Source organism: Diplotaxodon limnothrissa, linkage group LG1 (assembly GCF_057381915.1).
Source record: "Diplotaxodon limnothrissa isolate DT_005_m linkage group LG1, D_limnothrissa_male_GT1.1, whole genome shotgun sequence".
NCBI classification, from domain to species: Eukaryota; Metazoa; Chordata; class Actinopteri; order Cichliformes; family Cichlidae; genus Diplotaxodon; species Diplotaxodon limnothrissa.
In genome coordinates, this window is record NC_140596.1 from 7,881,815 (window position 1) to 7,904,497 (window position 22,683).

General features: G+C 38.2%; 2 protein-coding genes across 2 annotated transcripts; one reads left to right on the forward strand and one right to left on the reverse strand.

Annotated features, from left to right (window-relative positions):
* The first annotated feature begins 6,659 nt into the window (after positions 1-6,659).
* Positions 6,660-7,553, forward strand: mespaa (mesoderm posterior aa). Its single transcript, XM_085351169.1, has 2 exons — positions 6,660-7,325; positions 7,467-7,553. Exons 1-2 carry the CDS (start codon positions 6,660-6,662, stop codon positions 7,551-7,553), a joined length of 753 nt encoding a protein of 250 aa, XP_085207295.1.
* A 904-nt stretch (positions 7,554-8,457) lies between these two features.
* LOC146639349 (aminopeptidase Ey-like) lies at positions 8,458-18,134 on the reverse strand. The gene is made up of 20 exons (XM_085351959.1): positions 17,526-18,134; positions 16,564-16,706; positions 16,267-16,409; positions 15,568-15,694; positions 15,332-15,486; positions 15,132-15,245; positions 14,875-15,018; positions 14,408-14,473; positions 14,223-14,288; positions 12,641-12,813; positions 12,436-12,512; positions 12,217-12,350; positions 12,081-12,136; positions 11,842-11,989; positions 11,559-11,650; positions 10,210-10,320; positions 9,818-9,985; positions 9,466-9,606; positions 8,838-8,919; positions 8,458-8,717 (listed from the first exon to the last, which is right to left on the reverse strand). The coding sequence occupies exons 1-20, from the start codon at positions 18,131-18,133 to the stop codon at positions 8,559-8,561; spliced, it is 2,907 nt and encodes a 968-aa protein (XP_085208085.1). The 5' UTR covers position 18,134; the 3' UTR covers positions 8,458-8,558.
* Positions 18,135-22,683: the final 4,549 nt, after the last annotated feature.

A 22,683-nucleotide genomic window follows, 5' to 3' on the forward strand; every position in this document is an offset into this window, starting at 1 on the left:
ACGCTCCAATCTCTGTGTGATCCTCAGCAGAAAAAGACAACAAACTTTACTGTGTTTACTGCCTCACTGTGAATCAAGTTATTTATTTGAAATAATCATTCTAATTCTATCTTTTATTTATTTTCTCCTCTGAAAAATTCCATGTAAATATTGATATGACTAACAGTTATTTTTCTATTTCTGTATACCACTATTTATAATAAACCATTTAAATATAAAATATCTTGTCCGGATTCTAAGCTTCTCTTGCACAATACGCCAGTCAGTTTCTTTCATTCACATTTCATGTGCATGGATGAGGTGTGCACATGTGAAAAAGGAAAGACTGCAATAACACACAGCTAAATAAAATATAAGTGAGCGCACTTTTGACAATAAAAAACAAACATGTATGTTTGTGGTTATATTTTGTGTTCATTCTTGTATAATTTAGTACTGAGAAACTATATTAAACATGTAAAGCAGCATGGAGCTCTGGGGATTTACCAGAGGGCGCCCTCTGCTGGTAACAAATACAGAGGAGAAGAGCCCATCTCCCACACTCATTTGTAGCTGTAATACTTTGAAAGGAACATATATATATATATATATATATATATATATATATATATATATATATATATATATATATATATATATATATATATATTCAATAAAATATATAATATTTCACAGACCTTAAAAAATAATTTTAGATGGGAATTTTTATATTATATTATATTATATTATCCATCCATCCATTCGCTTCCGCTTATCCTTTTGAGGGTCGCGGGGGGCGCTGGAGCCTATCCCAGCTGTCATAGGGCGAAAGGCGGGGTACATTATATTATATTATATTATATTATATTATATTATATTATAGCACTGGTTGAGCTTACATTCATTTGGGTTCAGGATTTGTTTGTTTCATTTCAGTTTTGTTTTGTTTTTTAATATTTAACAAGTTTTTATTATGGTTATGGTTAAGTTTTTATTACTTTTATTAAATGTTATCTGTAGGCTTTTTAGGTATTATAACATAGTAGATATTTGCCACTAGCAAATATAACTCATATATAGCATTATAGAAACATAGAAAGTCATGTACAGGTACTCCAGCTTCCCCCCCTAGTCTAAAAACATGCATGTTAGGTTGATGTGTCATGGCTGTCTGTCTGCGTTGCCCCTGTGACAGACTGGCAACCTGCCCAGGTTTACCCTAAGCCACCTGGGAAGGCTCCAGCTGGCTGCAAAAATTAATTTAACTTATATTTTTATAGGGATAAGTATGTTACGTGAACTGTGCCACATTGAATGGCATTTATAGCCTTAACTAGTTTGCAAACACATACAGAAAAATATCAATAACATAAAAAGAAAATGATTTCCATAACAGCCCCTCACATCTTCCAGTAGATGACAATCCATAAATAATCATTACTTTTCATATGGATTTATTTCTCTTTTATTATTTTAGCCGTCATCTTCAAATTGAATCATGTTATCTTCATATCTTATTTACTTTTGTATCGCTCTGTCATCATTTTTTAGGTTATGAACACCAGACTGTAGTGGTGTAAGTTTGAATTGTGCTGTTTTGATTTCATTTTTTAAACTTTGCTTTAATTTCCCCGCACAACGTCTGTGTGTACAAAAGTTCTTTCTATATGAAACTGCCTGGCCTTATATTTGAATAACAGTTGTTTTTGTTTATTTCACATAAATGAGAAAAATAAAAATTTCATTTGAATATTACAAGTTCAGTCATCTTTCTTTAATGCAAACACACACATATACCCTGGAAACTAGCCTTTCCAGAAGCCTCTTAAAAATATCTCTGTTGGGGGGCTAAAGTACTTGAAGAATCTCCACAACATGTCAGAGATCAGTCTCTGTGACTGGTTATCTAGTTTTCTTTTAGTGTATCTTTGTTAATGGGGCACTGCAAACACAGAGAGGTTCCTGGCACCACTGAGTCTAGACTAGGATCCCTCCCTGCTCTTTCCCTTTTCTTTCACCTCATGCCCTAATTACCTGCTAAGCCCACTGAGAACACTTTAATATTCATAGAGAATAGTGGATCTGCATATCAGGCTGGAGAATTAGGCCCCAGTGTTTCATTTGCCACCTACATGTGCTTCATTTGATATGCGAGCAGTAAGCCTAACACAAAGCCTAATATTCTCACTGAGGTCTTTCATCGTGGTAGAGTTAATAAACTCTGGGCTAAAAGGGTTTGGGATGAAAGGGTTAGCACCGCTGTGCTGATTATTCACTCATTACATGTGAGTAAACAACATCAGAGCTAATGTGGATTAAGAGAAGGAAGATCCTCTTTATCACCGGCCTGGGAGGGAAGAAGACAGTTGACAGCCGGGGAAAATCTGCAGAAGTTCAAAATGAAAAAGAAATTAATGAATAAAATGTGAATACAGAGTTGAAGCAAGTTCTGTCAAAAGAAAAATTATATATATATATATATATATATATATATATATATATATATATATATATATATACATATATATATATATAGCACCTTTGTGTGCTTGTGCTAAAAAAGTAATTTGTATGTAACAAGAGCACTGGACCAGCTGGTAGTTCATTCGATATGTAACAGAAACACATGAATGAATAATAAAACATATATAAATCCAAACATATATAAATGCAACGTTTCTCCCACTGAAAATGCTACGTCCAGATGAACAGAATCAACTTTTGGAGATTTACTTAACTGGATGACTGAGCATGCATCAAGACATAAATGCAATGTTGTTTTTAACGGTGACTCGTGGCACAGGGTCAAAGGTCACTGTAGTCTTTAGTTGCTTACACTATGTCCCTTGTCTTTTCCTCAATAACAAATAAAAATTCATGAGGACTTAGAGAAAAAAAGGTCAGCCCCAATCAACAGAAATTTAAAATGCTTAATGTAACGTGCTGTAATGAAATTGCACTGTTCTGAGGGTGAACTGTAAAAAGTACATCTAAAATTTAAGGTTGCAACTGTGCCAACATTATCTTCACATGTGCATTTGCCGGTATGTGTGTGTTTTTACAGACTCTGTATGCAATTTTACTTGTGCCAACCTGTAGTGCTTCCCCTCTTTTGAATGTTGTCATTATGAACGTTGTCCTGAAGTGTTTTTGTCTTGTCTTTGTTATTTGATTACTGAGTCACTGATTTCATCACCACCATGGCCACCACGTAGATTTTGTTTCAATGGAACTTTTCAAAAATTCAATGAAATCTTCTACACGAAATCCCAAGTATTGTGCTATATTCCACAACAATAAGGACAGGATAGGATTCATAACACAAAACTACAAACTGAAATTTAAAGATCATTGTTTTATCATGTTAATACAGTTTTTCTCAAATGTTAAAACACAAAAGCCAATCCTGTAACCCAAATGACCAGTAGTCTAAACACATTTACTAAATGTAGCCACCATATTCCAGTACCATAAACACATGTCACATGAAGACACAATTCACAAAACACAACCCTCTGTACTCATAAATCTAAACACATTTTTCCTTGCTAAAACACATGTTGCAAAACAACTCTGCTCATATTCTCAAATGAAAGCCCATGTGATGCAAAATGCTTGCCACAGTCACCAATCTTTGAACACAGGGAACACACCTGGCGTCATTCACTACACACAATGACTCAAAATTGAAGACACTTGTTGCTAATGCTGTACCCACATGTAAAAGCAAGTTCAGAGTGCACAGTATGCTGAAGGTTCCAAACAAACACAATGGATGAAGGCAGAGTCAGGGGAAGAGGAATTTGATGCAGAGGAGGGAGAAGAGCTGGCCCTGGAAGAAGAGGAGCAGGCCAATGAGGAAGAGGAGAAGGCCAACATGGGAGAGGAGAAGGTCCAGGAGGGAGAGCAAGACAACCTCGCACCATCATTACGGACGAGATGCGAGCAACAGCTCAGCGACATGATGCCGCACAGTGATTGTGGTGTGTGTGTGGTGTGACTAACGTAAATAAAAAAACTTCACACCCTGTTCATGTTTTCAAGATTACTGTTGTGTGCAATAGATTCTGTTTTTGCATTGAGTTGTGTTACAGTAGTGTACGTACATGCAGGATTTTCTATAGATTTATACTACTCATATGAAACTCACAAATCTAAATGCCTAATCCTCTGCAGAGATCTACGACGATCCGTTACTGTATAGCTTCTAAAATATGCATTGGCAGTTATGAAACAAAGAACCTTCTCACAAATTGAGCATTGTGTTTTCAATTGTTTTGCTGTAGTGTGTAATGCTGTGTATAGTGTTTACAGTTTTGACAGCTTCGAGCTGCTCTCTTGGTGTGGGAGTTTGAGTTTTGCAGTGGGAAGGTGTGGTTGTGTTTATGTAGCTTTAGAGAAGGGTGTTGTGTTTGGACATTGGGGGACCTGGTGGTAACGTTTGTGACATGTGTTTTAGCATTTGAGAAAAACTGTAACTGAACTGAACTGAACTGAACGGTCTGTCAGTATAGTTTTGCTACAACTAAAGTACAGTTGTACAATTGTTCTACAAAGAAAAGAAAACAGAAGGCATGTAAACATAATTTTGGCACTAATTTATTATGCACCTGTCTGTACTTATTGTGTTGGTGAATGAGGAAAAATATTATCCAGAGAAATCATAAATATATAACAGTGGTATAACCAGTTGTTACAGCGTCACGGAAGTCCTCTCCCGGACTTATTCCTTCTTCCAGCTGTGGACTTTAATGTCTCTCATTTCAGTATAGCTCAGAAACTTTATTTCTAAGCAGATATGATCACATTAATATAGCATTCATAGTTTACCCAGTTTTTGGGAGTTCGAAATATATCCACACTTCAGCGAATGATAAAATAAGATGGAAAACACAACAGTAATTTATGTGAAACACTACAACTCCTGCCAGTGATGTTGTGATGGTGTCTTGCTTTGGATTGTGGGATGGCATTATTCGCTTTCTTCTGGAATGAATAAATACCAACACTCTGTTCATCTAGATCAGATGTCCAACTCATATTGTGGCTGTCACTGTGATACTTTATTGTTCCCTCATTAGGAACCTTCTTAAGCACAAAAGACTGCAATGTTTAAGTGAGCTGACTAGCTTAGTGTCTCCTAAAACCCTTTGAAGCTTAATTAATTTAAAAAAATCAAATCAAGTTTCAAAATAACCAAAGTTGACCAAGTTCTCAAACACATTATTCAATAGGCAACATCAGAAATATGTACAAAACAAAAAACATTCAAATGTAAATATAAAAAAAAGTGTTTTCTTTGAATTAAGGTGGCTGTTTTTCTTGGGGAAGTTTGTTGGTGGGTGCTGTGCGAAACGGGTTCGCACTTCCTAGACATAGGTTTCACCTCTGCTGCAGAAAAGGAGACAAATGTGACGCGCTGGTTTGTGGGAACACTGCTCAGGACTCAGATCCATGGTTCATGAGTGAAAACAAACCCACCAATGGGCAATTAGTGAAGGGATGTGATTGCGTGAATATTATGTGTTTGTAGTTATAGGTGTTATTGAGCATAATTAAGATGAATTTCAGATATATACTGCACAGCAACATGAAAAAAAATATCCACAATAATATCATACCTGTTTTTATTGTCTTGGCATTACTTCTTGACGATCCACAGTTTTACCTTCCAGAAGCACTGAGTACTGCTGCTGTCCAAACAGCTCAAGGTGCAAAATCCTCACACCTCACAGCTGCCCAGACACACTTCTTCCAGCCTGACCTCTGTTACCACATGCCAGAACTAAAAACAGTTAGTAATACACACAACAGCTACATCATCAGCATTTTTTTAAAGTAGGATCATATTTTGAATGGTCATTCAGTGAGCATCCATGAAGCAGAAATGCTGCAAGTGAACATTTTTCCTTTTGTGGAGAAATTGAGATGCGCTTTTGGTAACATACACATTTGCTGCTTCCAATCGGTGCCTTTGGGTTTTTTAATAAAATTCTAAGATTCAAAGAAGAACTTGTGACCCAGGTAAATGGCCTGTATTTGTATAGCACTTTTCTAGTCCCTAAGGACCCCAAAGCGCTTTACACAACCTGTCATCCACCCATTCACACACTGGTGATGGCAAGCTACAATGTAGCCACAGCCACCCTGGGGCGCACTGACAGAGGCGAGGCTGCCGGACACTGGCGCCACCGGGCCCTCTGACCACCACCAGTAGGCAACGGGTGAAGTGTCTTGCCCAAGGACACAACGACCGAGATTGTCCAAGCCGGGGCTCGAACCGGCAACCTTCCGATTACAAGGCGAACTCCCAACTCTTGAGCCACGATCGCCCCTCAAACTCAGTGGAGCATACCCAGGTACAACCCCAGTCGTGCCAGGGTCATGTTCCCAGGCTGTGGGAGCATATAGTGTGAACCTGTAGAGTTTATAATGACCACGCAAGTTGCCAGGTTACACCTTGTGCTGAAGCATGCCAGATTCCCATGGGACCCCCTAGCCTAGGTGTCATCTGTGGTCCCAGAGTTTCTCAGGACCAGAGGTGGCTGTCAGAGGTGCAACCTCACACCTCCCACCACATATATGGAGCAGCCTCCATGTACCTCCTCAGTATCCTCTGCCTGCCTTACCAGCAACATACTAACAGCTGACTTCTCAAAGAAGAGCCTACAGCAGCCACAATGGAGGTATCCTACTTTTCTCCTCTCCCACTCCAGGAGAACTCTTTCCTCTTTGACTGCGAATCTCTGTTAGAAAAATCTCTGGCTTCTGATCCTGCCTCAGACGCTGGTTACAGCAGCACTGGCAACAGCCTGTCTCCTACTTCCTCTGTGGACTCCTTCTGCTTCTCCCCTACTTCCCTCCTAACATTTGGAAGTGAACAAGATCCCTTGGACTGCTTAATCTTTAATACCCCTGCAGCACCTCATCTCACTCACCAGACTCCACTCTGCTCCAAATCCTCTTCTGCAACAAAGAAGTCCAGATCCAGGTACCCGGGTAAAAAGCGCCAGACTGCCAGCGAGAGGGAGAAGCTGAGGATGAGGGATTTGACCAAGGCTCTGCATCACCTCAGATCATACCTCCCACATTCAGTGGCACCAGCCAGCCAGACTCTGACCAAGATTGAGATTCTGCGCCTCACCATTCGCTACATCTCTTTCCTGTCAGCCCAACTGGGCCTCAGCGAGGAAGTGCTGGAGCAGAAGAAATCCTCAAACTCAGTGGAGCATACCCAAACCTTCAACAATTTCCTGGGTCAGCCAGCAGCCAGTTACAGTCCCGAAGAGCCAAGCTGTAACACCATGAGCAAAGCCCAGCAGCCCTTTCTGCAGAATTCATATCAGGTATGTTAATATAATAAACATAACATATATTATTGAAAAAATATTTTCTATAAAGATTTGCAGCACAATTTTTGATTACATTCCAAAATGTTAAAGCTAAATGAGTTTCTAATAAAAAAAAAAACTGTCTTCTGTTGTCAGGTTCCAGGTGGAGTTTGCTTGAATAGCGAGCAGTACTGGATGCTACAGCAACAAAACCAAAATGTCACCTTCTCTGGACTGTGTTGAGAGATGTGGTGATCAATCCACTGAACCCTTTTCATTGCAACAATGACAAGATTTATGCACAAAACCTCTGTTTTTCTTTTGTTAATTTTAACAAAATATGTATTCTAACGTTTTATTTTTGTATATAGATCTTTGTATTTATTGAACTTTCATATTGTGAGCAGAATAAACATTATTTATCAAATTAATCCTTGCTTCTTGGCTTATTGGTGCATTTACTTTTGGCATCATGAATGATGTAGACTTGTAGCTTGCCTGCCACTTCCTTCCTAAACAAACACTGCAGCTGCAGGACAATGAGGTGCTAAACAAGGAGCACATCCCCTCTAAAGTCTTTAAGGAAAGACCCCCACTGAGAGAAATGACAGCTGAACTAGAACCAGTCAGTCAGCACCCTTTAACATCCTGTGTAAACATTACTTGATGGCTGAGATCCTTTTTTAAAAAATTAATTAATTAATCAATGTTTGGGTCTGATATAATTTCAGACTTGACTGTTAAACAGACTGAGCGTGTCTCATTGGGATGCTTTATTTATACAATTTTGCCCCATCCCACTTGTAAGTTGATGCTTCACAGTGTGATCTATGATGCTGAACAGATGTCTGGAGCAAAGAACAACCAAAACTTTTCAAACATTCATTTCCAGTGTGGCATTTTGCAGACAAACTGACTCTTTTATCTACCCTCAGAATTACAAAAAGTAACAAATTAAGACTTCAAAACATTTTTTCTATGTACTTACATCTGCCTAATATTTAAAAATGGGGATGACAAGCTAACCCTATAACATATTAAAAGTTAACGTGCCAACACACACAAAAACCAAGAGAATTAATCAAATCCTTTTTTATTCTTAAAAAGCCTTTTTTAATCAAAAATTTACAATTAAAAAAATCTCCAATACATTTAAAATATACATATTTCAAAAATACATTTGCTTTCAGCAAAGTTAAAGATTTGAACATTTTCGACATTTAAAAAGTGAAAACTGTGTTTCAGTTATCAAACTGTCCCTGAGATTTCATTGGTGAACCAGTCAAACACTAGTTTCTTATTCAGAGCCAACCAGTCCATGTTGGCCTTGGTTCTCTCAAGCGCCTGCTCAAGAGATGAGGCAGCTGAGCCAAGTTGGTTTATGTTGTCTTCTTTAAACTGCAGCAGCTATAGAGGAAGAATGTGAAAAAACGGACATTTAAAACTGACACTAATTTGCTGTAATTGTAGCAATGTTAGCAAGTATTTAATTTTATCTGAAAATATGGAGGTGAAAAGAAAATGTACCTGCTTATACTCAAACTCAGAGGAGAAACGTTTGGTCACTCCATTAATAAGTCTTCCAAAGGACATTGATCCTCCACCATAGCTGAAGAAAAGGCAAACATTAGAGGGCTTTTATCAGTATGCAAACAGCTACGTATGACAACAGCTCTTTGGCTGTGCACGTTCATCCCAATATGCCTCCAGAATCAAGGAAATATCCATTTTTAATTTGTATTGCCAAATATTGTGCGTATCACATGAAATGTCATATGCATTTGCACTACTAGAAACTAGTGCAACTACAATTAAAGCGCTTTAACATGGTCCTTTGTCAGGTAAGTCCTGGAAAAGTTCAGGGATGCAATGCATGTGGGAAACTGGCTATGCTATGTAAAGCAGGGATAGCTCAGTAGGCAAAGTGGTCACCCCATTAATGGAAGGATGGGGGGTCAAATCTACAGAATGGCTACCCTGAGGTACCCCTGAGCAAGGTACCATCCCTACACACTGCTCCCCGGGTGCTGGATTGGTGGCTGTCCACTGCTTCACTGAGTGAATGGGTTAAATGCAGAGAGTAATTTCCTTACAGAGGATTACTAAAATATGCATAGTATTGTACATATTATTATTAAATAAGGAGAAAACTCACTTATTGAAAATGTGATCCCAGTTGGCTCTAATAAAGTCCCAAGCCAGGGGCTGTCCAATTGGATTACCGGCAATGTAATTGATGGTGAAGGTGGCATCCTGCTTACGGATCATCTCTGGGACCAGACAGTATTCCAGATACCTAAAAGATCATTTACATAATAATATGGATTAATAAAATATTCTGACTCTGATTCTGATTCTGATAAAACACAATTACAGTGAGGCTGAAAGACAAAATGCATCATCAAAGGTGTTGTAAAAGTCACTCAGACCAGTCTGTAAAATGTTATATTACCTAAGAAGTACCAAATGAAAGGGCAGAGCGTTACCCAGCTGCTATTGCAACTGACCTGTTCAGCAGCCAGGGCTGTTTGGTGCAGGACAGAGCATACAAAAGTTTTTCAGCCTCCGAGGCAATGGTAGCATTCCTATACATTCCCCAGGCAAAGTCCCACTCCACCACTCCTCCTTCAGCAATTGCACTGCAGTACACTGTGGTCCTCAAGTTGGGGCTAATCCTGGATGGTTTGAACAAGACAGGAAAAAAGGTGATGACAATCACTGCCCAAAACAGAATCATACATGTCAGATCAGAGCTAAAATGTTTGGGAAATGTATATCTAATAAAAGTTAAAGTATGGTAGTGAATACCTATAGTGTAGGCAAACATATGAAGTAAGAATATATGATTATACAAGAAGCAAAGGGGATGAATATAAGTAATAATTGTTGTTTAACGTACTTGTTATTATCAGGGTTGTCCATCCACTCTTTGAACCACGCTGTTGTCAGTTCCTTACAACCCTCCACTCCTGTGCTGCAGCCCCAGGAGAGTGCGTTCACCTGATTGTACCTGGATGTAAGCGAGTCAGGAGAATGCAAACATTAATGACGCTATCCATTAAGACGAGGCATAGCCAAAGACACATGGCTCAAAATGTATTTCACATTTCTGAATGCTAGAAGTGTGGAGCATGCAAAGTGTTTAACTGACTGCATTCAGGGCTCTGCGAGTACCCAAAAGTACTGTAGTACTCATAATGGAGTGTGGAGTGCTGCACATTTCACACTCTCAGTGGATGTTAACCTTGCTATGTGGCAAAAGAGAATTCAGGGACCACCAACCAGTGTCTAGACACCAGGAGGAGTAAAAGTTGTCAAGGTCATGCTAACCAGGTAGCTTTCAGCAGCAGAGACAATGTGAGTTTGTAGCCACACTAGCAGATATACTCTGCAGAAAAGCAGATAAGCTCTTTCTTCAGTCTCCTTTTTTCACTCACTATAAGTTTATACACCTCTCTGTATTTAATCATTTGTTATTATTAATCTCTTGCTCTCTTCCACAGCATGTCTTTTGTCCTGTCTTCCTTCCCTCACCCGGCCTGAGCCTTGTTCTATGGCAGGTTTCTTCCTTCCCACAGTTGCCAAAGCATTTCATCATGGTGGGGGGTTTACATGATTGCTGGGGTTTTTTCTGTTGTATTACTGTTGGGTCTACCTTACAATATAAAGTGCCTTGAGGAGACCGTTATTGTTGTGATTTGACGCTGTTTAAATAAAACTGAATCGAATTGAACTGAAGCTAAATGCTATCTGGCAGTGCTAATACGCAGAATGTCTTTAACACATTCACATCACATGGTTTATTATATCATCATGCTAATATGTGCTAATTAACAATATAAGTTCAGTATAGCTGATTTGATTTCCTTTTGGGTCACCAAGAAAAATGATCTGATAATGCTAAAAAGATCATTGCAGCACTAATAGCTCAAGTTAATGGAAATCATTGAGGACACACAAAGCGAACTTGATGATAACTGACCAGATTAGGTTAGCTTATAGAAATGCAGTGGTGGGAGAGAAAGGGAAGAATTATGTGCAGACTTGATCAATGATTGTTGTGAACACTTTCAAGAGATATGTGAAATACTGTGTCTTACATGACATTGACGGCACATTCTTTGCAAACTGCAGGCTTTTGCAACTGGGATAATAAGGTTTATCTAGCCTACAATGTAATTGTCATTCATGGCATTTATAACATGTTCAAAAGAGTAAAAAAGACAGGCAGCAGGTTAACATCCTTACTGGTCGGTGTGCTTTTCAGGGATCTTTGTCCAGTTGGCAGTGAGATCTTTGAAGTGTTTAAATAGAGGGGTGACCTTTTTATTTATGTAACCCTGAGGAATGAAGATGAAACAGTTTGTTTACTGTGCAGAAAAAATGATCTACGTTTGATTGCCACTGACTCTTCTACTTCTATGATTAACTTACACGATTAATCTCAAATCATCATTGTTCCAAAAACTTGTTTGGATTAATTTATTGATGATGTACTGATGATGATGAGCCTTAAAGTTTTCCTACAAACCTGCATGGGTCCGTACACTTCGCTGCGGTCAAACATGAGGACGAAGTAGTCCAAGTTGCGAGTGGCCGTCTGCCAGGGCATGTACTCCAATTCCGCGTTGAGGAACCTCGTAGTGCTCAGAGCCAGAGTTGTGCTGACTATCTTCGCCCTAAAAATAACCCATACAGCTGTTCAGTTGTTTATTTCAGTATTTAGCAGTACTGCTAAAAATAAAATAAAATCAAAAAGCATGGCCTCACCTTGCCAGGTTAAATGCATCGTCAATAATCTGAGCGCGGTTGATCACTGGAATAGCCTAAAAGGCACATTAAAAAATTAGTTTGGAGGCAATCGTAGCTATTACGAGATGACGCAGAGGTATTCTAGGTGTTATACCTGATGTTGGGTGCTCAGCTTGGTGAGGATACGGTCCCAGTTTTCAGAATCATAATTTACTCTATAAAAGCCCTTCATGTCTATGTTGGCTATCAACCATTCACTAGCACCAATCGTCATGTCTGGGTTTGTTGCTGTTTGGGTGAAGATTAAAAACGAATTAATCGTTTTAATTTATCTTTGCCAAACTACAGTGACCCGAAACACAGTAAATCTTACCTTCTTTGGTAAGAAGCCAGTACTGATCTTTAGCTGCACCAGTCTTAATCCAGGTAATAGGGACAAACCACTCATAACTGGAGCCACATCAGCCAGACACACATGTAAGTAAATAAGGTGAGAGAAGAGAGCGGGTGATTTTAACATGACATGATCAGAACATGTTAAAAAATGTGCTCATGAAACATGAAAAAAAGGATCATACTTGAACTCTGAAGGTACGTCCACCACAGAATCTGGGTTCAACAGGAAGTGCTTCTGAGAGATTTTTCCAGTACTGGTGTCGATGGTGACCACTGGGAATCCCATCTGTAGGATCCACCGGTTCATAATCACTTCCACAGAGTGGGGCAGCTGTATGCCAGCATTATCCACTGCCTGATAACAAGAACAACCGAATTAATATAATAGTATAACAATCTGTGTGTCAGCTCCTTTTCACATTTTAGTATGGTCAGTAACAAAGAATATTTTTGATATTTTTTTCAAGTATAAGTCATCATCGTTTATTTATTTATTATCGTAAATGATGAAGTCATCGCACTTTTAAATTGCTCATCTCATACTCTGCAGTGATCTTTGTGTTGCAGTCACTAGTTCAGCATTTTTTTAAGTACATTTAAACTGGGTGGAAAGCTATAATATAGTAGAAACATTAATGTTATTTATACAGAAATGGAAGGAGGCCATTCACGTTCTGAAACACGGTCTGAAACAATTTGTTTTCTCTCTCTTTTGGACCCATTATACTCGCAACGCACAAGCCTCATTTTGGAGTTTTTTTTGGCTGTGCACCTCTCAGTTTTTGTAATCTGACTTCTTCTTCACTACCATCAGCTCCACACGAAACCTGTTATTCAGGCAAATACTGCAGCAGTACAGCCAGTTTGGCAGATTTTTGCCTTTCCCTCAAAACACTCCAAAGACATTTGTATCTTGTCCTCTTTTCAAACAAGGAACCTTTCCATAGGCAGATGTATAAACCACCACAGAGATGTGGCACCCTCAATGTTCATGCACAGCACGACTGATATGGTGGGTTAATGGACCCTTAAGGATACCCTGCCTTTGAACTCACTCTGTTCTGATGGGTTACCCCACACAATCCAAAGTTTTGATTAAGACATTGTTGGGTTGTCTGTACTCTGAGTGTGCCTGAAATAACCTCATTAACATTCAGAAGTAAGACAAGAAAAAACGGACTGAAGTGGAGCGTTTAAAGCAATCTGAAGCCAGATCTTTCAGCTTAGTTGGATTAGTTGTTCATACATGGACCTCTTTCTTTAAAACGTGGCCATGTTTAAAATCAACATCCTCCTGTTTTAACAGAAATGTAAAAGAAAAAGCAGTATGCATGTTTGTTGCTGGAATAAAAAACCCTGCAAGAACCTACAAACTCTAGACAGAAGGTTTCTGACTGGGTTAGAACCGAGGACCCACTTGTGATGAGGCCACAGTGCTAACACTGAGCCATGCTCCCTATAGTCCCACTCACTACAATACCCATAGTTCTTGGCTCCATCACACAATTTGCTTCAGAGGATAATTGATCCAGTTATATTAGGACATATGAGGAAACATCTTGCTGTTGTTATTCTTTTAATAGTCTTAATATAAATTAATAATAAAATAAATATAATATGACATTTTCCTTTTTAAATCATATTTTCATATTTAAATAATAATAATAATAAATAAATAAATAAATAAATAAATAAATAAATAAACCAACAAATGAATGAATACATTTAAAAAAAAAAAAATTTATTTCAGTGTTACAAACTTACCGTTTGCAGGTTCTTCCACAGGTCTTGGTAGACTGTGTTTTTATATTTGAACTCTTCTAAATACATCTGTAGACAAATTATGAATGACTTAGATTGATGCATGTCAATAAAATGCTGATATGAGCACATTAACATTTATCCTGATTTATGGACAGAACCTTATAAGTTGAATTAACAGTACTCACACTGAGTCCATTTGAAAAGACCTCCTCGGTGATGAAGCTGGAGAGCATCCTGAGAACTGCAGCTCCCTGTGAAGAAACATATCAGCTGTTAAAAGAACTACCAAAAAAGTCCAGTTATGCTCATTTTTAAACTCTTGGGAAAGAATCTGCCATTATACCCTTGATTGGAGTACTTTTTTGTACATTAACGATTTAAGTTGTGATCCTCTAGTGATAGCTATGTAGCTATTGATTATATGTCGATGCACATGGAAGTAGATTTGTATATGTAAGTAACAGTCAAATCAAATCAAATACGACTATAGTAGTCATCTTCAGGTCCAGTAATTGAACCCATATTTCTGAAAGTGAAGTTCCTAATGAAGTTGTCCTAACAACACACTGGGTCAGTAACTTGATTAGTGGAGCTTGAAGAATACAACACACTGGGTTACTGTAGTTTAGTTCTGTTGTAAATTACACTGCACCTTGCTGTATGTGATGGAGTCAAACAGTGCATTTATGTCCTCTGGTCTCATGACGTCCGCCTCTTTGGATGAGAGGGGATGGGAAGAGGCCAAAGCGTCCACAGCCATCACACCAATGATCTCGTTCAAAACTATTAAATCGCTCTGGAAAAGACATGGAGAAATATTTGTACTGTGTTCCAACCAGACGCATTATTAAATTTTAAATTGACCTCTGCGTAAAACTACAACAACAACAACAACAACAAAAAACTCACCATATTCCAGTCTGGCTCTGTGTAGTTGGCTCCAAGATAAGAAACGTAGGTGGCAAATCCCTCATTAAGCCACAAGTCATTCCACCACCTCGTGGTCACTAAGTTTCCAAACCACTGTGAGGACAAAGCTTCATGTCACTGTATTGGTTTGTAAACATATTTTAGTCTTACCATATTTACAGTTAAGGTTTGTTAGGTACCATATGAGCCAGCTCGTGGGAGATGACTGTTGCCACCCACTCTTTATCTCCGTTAGATGACACTGCAGGATTGTATAAGAGCGCAGTCTCTCTGTAGGTGATCAGACCCCAGTTCTCCATGGCTCCAGCACTGAAGTCAGGCAGAGCGATCTGGTCTGAAATTTATCAAAGATGTCATTTTTGGATTATATATGGTCCTTTTTGTTGTTGTTTTCCTAGGTATTTGTTGTTCTCACCTGACTTTTTAAGGGGGTAGGGAATTTTGTAGTACTTCTCAAAGAAAGACAGTATGGGTCCAGTCTTCTCCAGAGCATATGCACCCTGGCCCTCATCTATAGCCTTCCTGCGAGCCCAGATCCTGATCTGAAAAAGGGAAAACAGCTGTATTAACCAGACAGAAGGAAATGCATGTGGACCTGAGAGCTGAAGTGAGCTCTGAGTCCAGCAGAGGGCAGCAAACAATCACTGTGACCAGCAGAGAGGGAAAACAGCCGCTCTTGTGATGTAAAAAAAAAAATCCATTACATTAAAGGCCAGGTTTAGGTGAAAATAACTGAGTATTGCTGTGATTATTTTCAGTTTAATACATTTCTTCCAAGAACTAATGCAGCAATTATTCTCTCTGAAAATAGCACCTATTATCTCTGATAGTTTACTTCAACATCCATGATTTATCCATTTCAGCCTATGCACCAGAATCCAGAGCAGAAATGAGCATTGCATATATTTTAAAATCTTTTATATGAGGCCTCACTGCTCTAATTTTAATTCAAACTATCATGAGCACAGATCAACTTGAATTATCGGGCCTAACATAGACCAGAGATAGTAGTTTATTTATTTATTTTAATCTATTTAAAAGGAACCAAAAATATTAAATAATATGTTGCCATTAGTTTCTGTGATTCTAACTGAAAGCTTTAGTAAATACTCACCAAAACCTCTGCACCTAGATCTGACTGAATGAATCCAAAGTCACACACAACAAAAGCCAGCAGGTAGGTTGACATAATCTCTGTGGGTCCAAAGCTTGTCTGGATTAAATTCAAACCATCCGGAGTGGTGATGTTTATAGGTTCTGTTTTGGGGTCAGAGACAGCTCCGTATTAATGATAAATGAGGAAAACAGAGGAAAATAGACAAAATGTAATTGAGATTAATTTAAAGTTGTCACACGGGGGCAGTTGATACGTTAAATGTTGCTCTGAACACTAAACAAGAATAGAACTTGCCATAGTTCATGGAGTTAGACAGAGCCACAGTCCCGTGAGGGTGAATGAGAGTCATGTGGAAGACGGCTTTCATAGCTGGTTCATCGAAGCAGGGGAAGGCTTTCCTCGCGTCCGTCGGCTGCATTTGAGTCGTGGCCAAAATTCTGATAATGGAAGAAGAGAGAACGTAATAATTACATCCACATAATCGAGTCAGGTGTTGAATTCTTTTTGACGTACTTGATTTTCTTTAAATGGAAAGTTTAAAACAAACTTGACCGTGACTTTCATTAAATCCTTATCAAGATGAGTGTTTTGTATTTTAAATCCTACACATATCAGCTTTAATTACAGAGGTCCAAAAGCAAAACTTGGTTTTGTATTGAATTCTTATTTGACTTCATTTCATAATATTAGTGGTTTTGTTAAAACTACATTGGTTGATGTCCATGAATCATAGCCTGGCTGTGAAGGTGCTTGCATTTAGGCTCCAAGTGATCATATACAATACATACGGTTTTGTTTTTTGTTTTTTTTGTTTTTCACTTTAATAAATATATATTTAAATTACCATAAAGTGATTGTGATTACACAATTAAATCTTTACATTTTTAAAATGATTAAAAATGAAAACATACAGTGGTTTGATTTAAAGTAAAGTTATTCTAAATGTATTAATTCATGCATTTACTTTTAAACTAGTGCACATCTGATATTTCATTAATGGTGGGAGAACAGTTAAAATTAAGGAGTGGCTATTAGGTAATACTTAGATGCAACAGTCTTAAATTTGGGAATGAGGCAACTTGTTAGACATTACAAATTAATTTGTGAGCTTTTAGCTGTTTCCCCATGTTTACAATCTTAGTTTAACATTCTGTCATTTAAATTTTAGAAAGAGCAGAGGACTTGTCCAACTTGCAACACTTTGCTCATTTGAATCATGTCATGAACTTAAGCTTAATAAAAAAAGAAGTTCATACTTTCGCACGCCGTCTTCATAATATTCACTCCTGTAGAATCCTCCCAGGTCATCAGCCAGCTCTCCGACAAACTCTGTGAAGAGCTCATAAGTGCTGCCGGCCTGCATAGGGCTGCTAAGCTGGATCACCAGATACTGAGTAGGAACCTCCAGCCAACTCTTTTTCAGCTGGGGTGCAGAGGCTCCATCCACAGCTTTCAGCTGTGCGTGGTATCCGTCAAACATTGTGAAGTTCAGCTTGTTGGAGTGGATGAGAATGAGGTCAGTCTCGTTCACGCATGTGAACAGCACCGTGGAGTATCCGCTGAAGATGTAGAGGCCATCAGGGTTGGGAGTCAGCCGGGGCCACAGGGTCACATTGTATGAGATAGGAGACAATGAATCTGGAAGTCTGTAGTGCTGCCAGGGCTCTTTTGGGGTGGAGGGTGTGGTGGTCTGGGTGCCAGGTCCAGCAGTCGTTCCAGTCGTTGCAGTCGCCGGAGTCTCTTGATTCTTTGATTTCTCCTGAGCATAAACAACTGAGAGGGCTATGATGGTGGCCACAGCACTGATGGCTACAACCACGCAGACCACTGCCACCACTTTGCTGATGAAGAAGCCTTTACCCATGTCTTCACCAGAGAAGAAGAGAAAGACAGAAATTAGGGAATGATTGTAATTTATATCCTACCTTGCTGGATTCAAAGTTAATGATTCATTTCCTGGGCGGAGAAAATGTCCTGAAGTCAAAAATGTTGAGTTGTAAAAAGTTCCAGCGATAAGAGTAAGCTCTACTAATCTTTAAACTTTTTATCTGCATAAAGGCTCTGAACAAAGGCCCTCTGTAGAAACTGGCCTGTTTCGTCTCTGTGTGTTGTAAACTATGTGGTGGGAGATCTGCGGCAGAGCCTCCTATGTGTCTGTCTGCATATGCGTCTGTGCATAATTTTCAAACGTCAAGTCAAGAAGCCAAAATTACATAATGAAATAGGCTAAGTATGGGTTTACACAAGGCCATAAACTTTTATTTTTTCCCAAGATGCTGTGAAAAATCTAAATGTACTCCAGCTAAGTGACTGGAGATGTTAAAAAAGAGAGAAATTGTAGGGTTAGAAATGAAAACACATGCCTTTTAGATTAGTTCAACAGTATATTGTTGAATTTCTGGATTTAGGTCAACAAGGAGAAGGAGAAAAGCAAAAATGAGTGTCACTTAAACAGAAAGCATAGGTATACTGTTGGCAACGTCACTTCAGCGTAAGTGAGTCATGTATCTTTAAAAGTTTACTGTAATAATGAGATGTGGTTTATGAGTCAGTCAGTGCTGAGAAGCAGCTCAGCACCACCGTAGTTACTACATCACCCACGCCACACCCAGGATGTGTTCATTCAGGTTGTTTTGCCACCAGCACAGGGTGATGCATTGCAAAGCAAAATAGTACTGTGATCACATTACATTTCTCTGTAATACATTAGCTATTATGATATCATATTACATCTACAAAAATCTTAGTAGTCACATCTGAGCTGCTTCAGATCCATGTGACTAATGTGTCACATGGGTCTGTTTCTAATGGCCTAACAACGCAGGAGTCAGAATAAAGGCTTACAGAAACGGTATTGGGGTAGCTGGTCCCCATCTGAAAATATTCACTATTCATTGAGGCACAACTTTATTTTTATTCCATGTTATTTGGCGGCTGTAGAGCAGGCATATGCCACACAGTTCTTTTCATAACTGCTGCATATTATACAGCATTTGTGTTTATTCCACAACGGTTTTGTAATGTTTCCCCGTATGTCCTCAAAAAGGCAAAACTCTGCATTCAAGGCTCCAGTAGCACTGCATGAGAAGTCCAGCTGCATGTTTATTTAACTTGAGCGATTTTCAATTTTTTCTTACTTATTATCACCAAATCCCATAAGTTTCACAACCAGAAAGTTGTTTCTGGAAAGTGAGAGTGTAATCATTTTTCTTCTCTGTCACTGTTTTTTAATAAACTGGTTCCCATATGTTCAAATATTATCCATTGTAACTGTGAATCAAGGGAGCTTAACATATTTATTGCAATTCATTGTTGGTTTTGGCCTTTTAGTGATATTTGTCAGCTGGAAAATGTTGTGGTTTTATCTGCAAAGGATGGCAACGTGCTGTCACCATCCAATGAGGCAGATCAAATTCACACAGTGGCCTCTGTTTAGGGTAGATTCATAATCATATTGTGGACATAATATACATTTATATTATCCAGCCCCCTCTGCACTGAGCAACACGAAGCAAAATAATCTTTTTTTCTTAAAAGATTCACTATTTTTAATCTGAAACACATAACAGGACCAAAATCTTACATGTATACAGGATTATATTTAGCAGCTACCCATGCATTCAAAACAATTCATGAGTTTTTCAGGCTATTTTCCCCAAATTAGTGTTTTTCTCACACCAGTCAAGGATCTCCAGTTTACATGCATGAACCTAAAGTTCCATCTTGTCTAAAATATGAAAGTTGTACATACAGTGGCTTGTAAAAGTATTCGGCCCCCTTGAACTTTTCCACATTTTGTCACATTACAGCCACAAACATGAATCAGTTTTATTGGAATTCCACGTGAAAGACCAACACAAATTGGTGTACACGTGAGAAGAGGAACGAAAATCATACATGATTCCAAACATTTTTTACAAATAAATAACTGCAAAGTGGGGTGTGCGTAATTATTCAGCCCCCTTGAGTCAATACTTTGTAGAACCACCTTTTGGTGCAATTACAGCTGCCAGACTTTTAGGGTATGTCTCTACCAGCTTTGCACATCTAGAGACTGAAATCCTTGCCCATTCTTCTTTGCAAAACAGCTCCAGCTCAGTCAGATTAGATGGACAGCGTTTGTGAACAGCAGTTTTCAGATCCTCGGACCTCTATTGGTCTTTCACGTGGAATTCCAATACAATTGATTTATCTTTGTGACTGTGACAAAATGTGGGAAAGTTCAAGGGGGCCGAATACTTTTGCAAGCCACTGTATCATTTAGAGCTGGATTTATATGAAATATGTTTCACTCACAAAAATATTTTCTGATTTATGTAGGAACAGAAAAAATGCTTTGACTCCAATATAACAGTAAACTGAAATGAGAGTTTTGTGCTTGTCTCTATACATTGCTTAAATAATTTTTCTGGAAAAGTATGCAAATCGTTGCAGTTAATGAGATAACTGTCCAATGTTTCTATGATGCAAAATAAATTGTTTAAATGTACATTTTATCTTTGATCTTTCTCCCTACCAAGTAGCAGACATATGTGGACATTGTTTTCCAGCCTCAGGCAGTGATAGACTTTAAAAAGAGGCCCTTTAACATTTAAAGTTTATTAAAAGTTGTCTTTTTGGGATTTTACAAAGACTTTAATTCAGTCCAGTTCAACTGATTATCAATCCTTTGGGCCTTGTTTACTCAGAGCGCAATTTTTTGTTGACTAGATGTGTGAAAAAAAATGTCAAGATAGTACAAACCCATCAAGACTAAAATGGGGTTAAATTTGGTTCAAAAACGTTCTGGTGGTCATCTAATGTGAAGTGTCCTTAAACTTTTAATATTTTAGACATGTTCTTCAAAGGTTTTTCATCTTTCACGTTTAAATATTTGGCAGCGTTCTCTTGATCATCTTATGAATGAGTTTTGCTGTGTGGGTGGTCTTAAGTGTGAGATCTAAAGTGATAACCCAAACACTACTCTCAACCCTCTCTTATGAAGAAAAGCGAAAAAGATCTTCTTTCTCTATCCTTCTTTTTCTATTTTAAAGTAGTTTTTGCACTAAAACAAAAACATTTTTTGATGCATATCACTTCGGATAGTCTTGCTTTTTTCATACTTCACGGTTGAAATGGTTAAACAAAGTGCACGCGCACACACACACACACACACACACACACACACACACACACACACACACACACACACACACACACATAAAAATGACTAAAAATACATTGTAACTCTAAACCTTCAGCTAGAAACACAAACAGTAGAACATTTTTCTTACCTTGAATTTACTTAGCATCAAGTCACTGGTTTCAGTTTCCTTTTCACCTGTGGATCCAACTATCTTGTTGTCCTCCAAACTTTGAGCAAAGCGGCTGCTTAACCAGAATAAATATGTCCTGTTATTTTGATGATAAAGGAAAATACTTACTGAATCAGCTGGGACTTTCTCAGATTTGAGCCGACAGTGACTGCGTACAAATAACATTGGAAGCTATTACACAAGCACTGATGTCATAAAGCCAGAACTGCAGATACTTCTGGACTTGTTGTGTCTTGTCTTGATAAGGTCAATGTTATGTTTACTGGCATTTCTCCAGCACACCTGTGTTCCAGGTATTTCATGATAGAGGTATTATTACTATTACAATTACGTTAATACTATAATGTTCTATCATATCGATTTTCCATCTGTATTCTTTATTGTGTGGATATTGTAGATATTGTGTAATGCACTACATTACAGATGCAGGAATACACCGCATAGGCCATGACGACCATGACTATGAGAAGAAGATAATGATTATCATCATTATAATTATTATCATTGTTGTTGTCATTATTTGCATACATTGTTTGTTCCGCTCTTATCCTAAATTGTCCTGTTCTTTTGTTCGTTTAGTAATTAAAATTAAGCCAAGTAAGAAATTTAATTAATTTAATTTAATTGAATATAAGCAGCTTCACCGTCATTACAGACAGACTCTATATGAGTTTAAAAAAATCAATAGAGTGTAAGAGGAAAGTGAATAATGTTTTATTAACCTTAGTGTTAATGTTAAACATATTGGTAAAAACTTTCATCAGCTCATCGTTTCACCTTAAAGTGTAACATCTGTTTCAAACGAGTAGAAACAAGAATGACTAATTTGACATCTTTATCCCGTATATCTTTTTTTTGACAGATGCTGAGGCTTCCAATAAGACTGTAATTACACAGACTGTAATTACCGGCAGATGATTCCTTTTAAAAATATATTGGAAAAGACTCCGTTTTCCATCTGATTACATTCCTGCGGCTAAAAGTACAAGCTTGTATTGTCAGGATTAGACCTGCAGTGAGATGCTCCTGACAGGGAAAGTTCATCCAAGCGCTCAGCTTAGAAAAACAACCCTTCTTATGACCTATTATGTTTCTAATG

What these genes read in the sequence shown, in the direction of transcription:
- mespaa (XM_085351169.1), top strand. Translation starts at nt 6,660, where the DNA reads ATGGAGGTATCCTACTTTTCTCCTCTCCCACTCCAGGAGAACTCTTTC. An exon ending in TTCTGCAGAATTCATATCAG is followed by an intron (nt 7,326 to 7,466) that starts GTATGTTAATAT and finishes TTCTGTTGTCAG; the next exon opens with GTTCCAGGTGGAGTTTGCTT.
- LOC146639349 (XM_085351959.1), bottom strand. Translation starts at nt 18,133, where the DNA reads ATGGGTAAAGGCTTCTTCATCAGCAAAGTGGTGGCAGTGGTCTGCGTG. An exon ending in CTACCCCCTTAAAAAGTCAG is followed by an intron (nt 15,487 to 15,567) that starts GTGAGAACAACA and finishes GATAAATTTCAG; the next exon opens with ACCAGATCGCTCTGCCTGAC. An exon ending in ACTCCATCACATACAGCAAG is followed by an intron (nt 14,474 to 14,874) that starts GTGCAGTGTAAT and finishes GTTTCTTCACAG; the next exon opens with GGAGCTGCAGTTCTCAGGAT.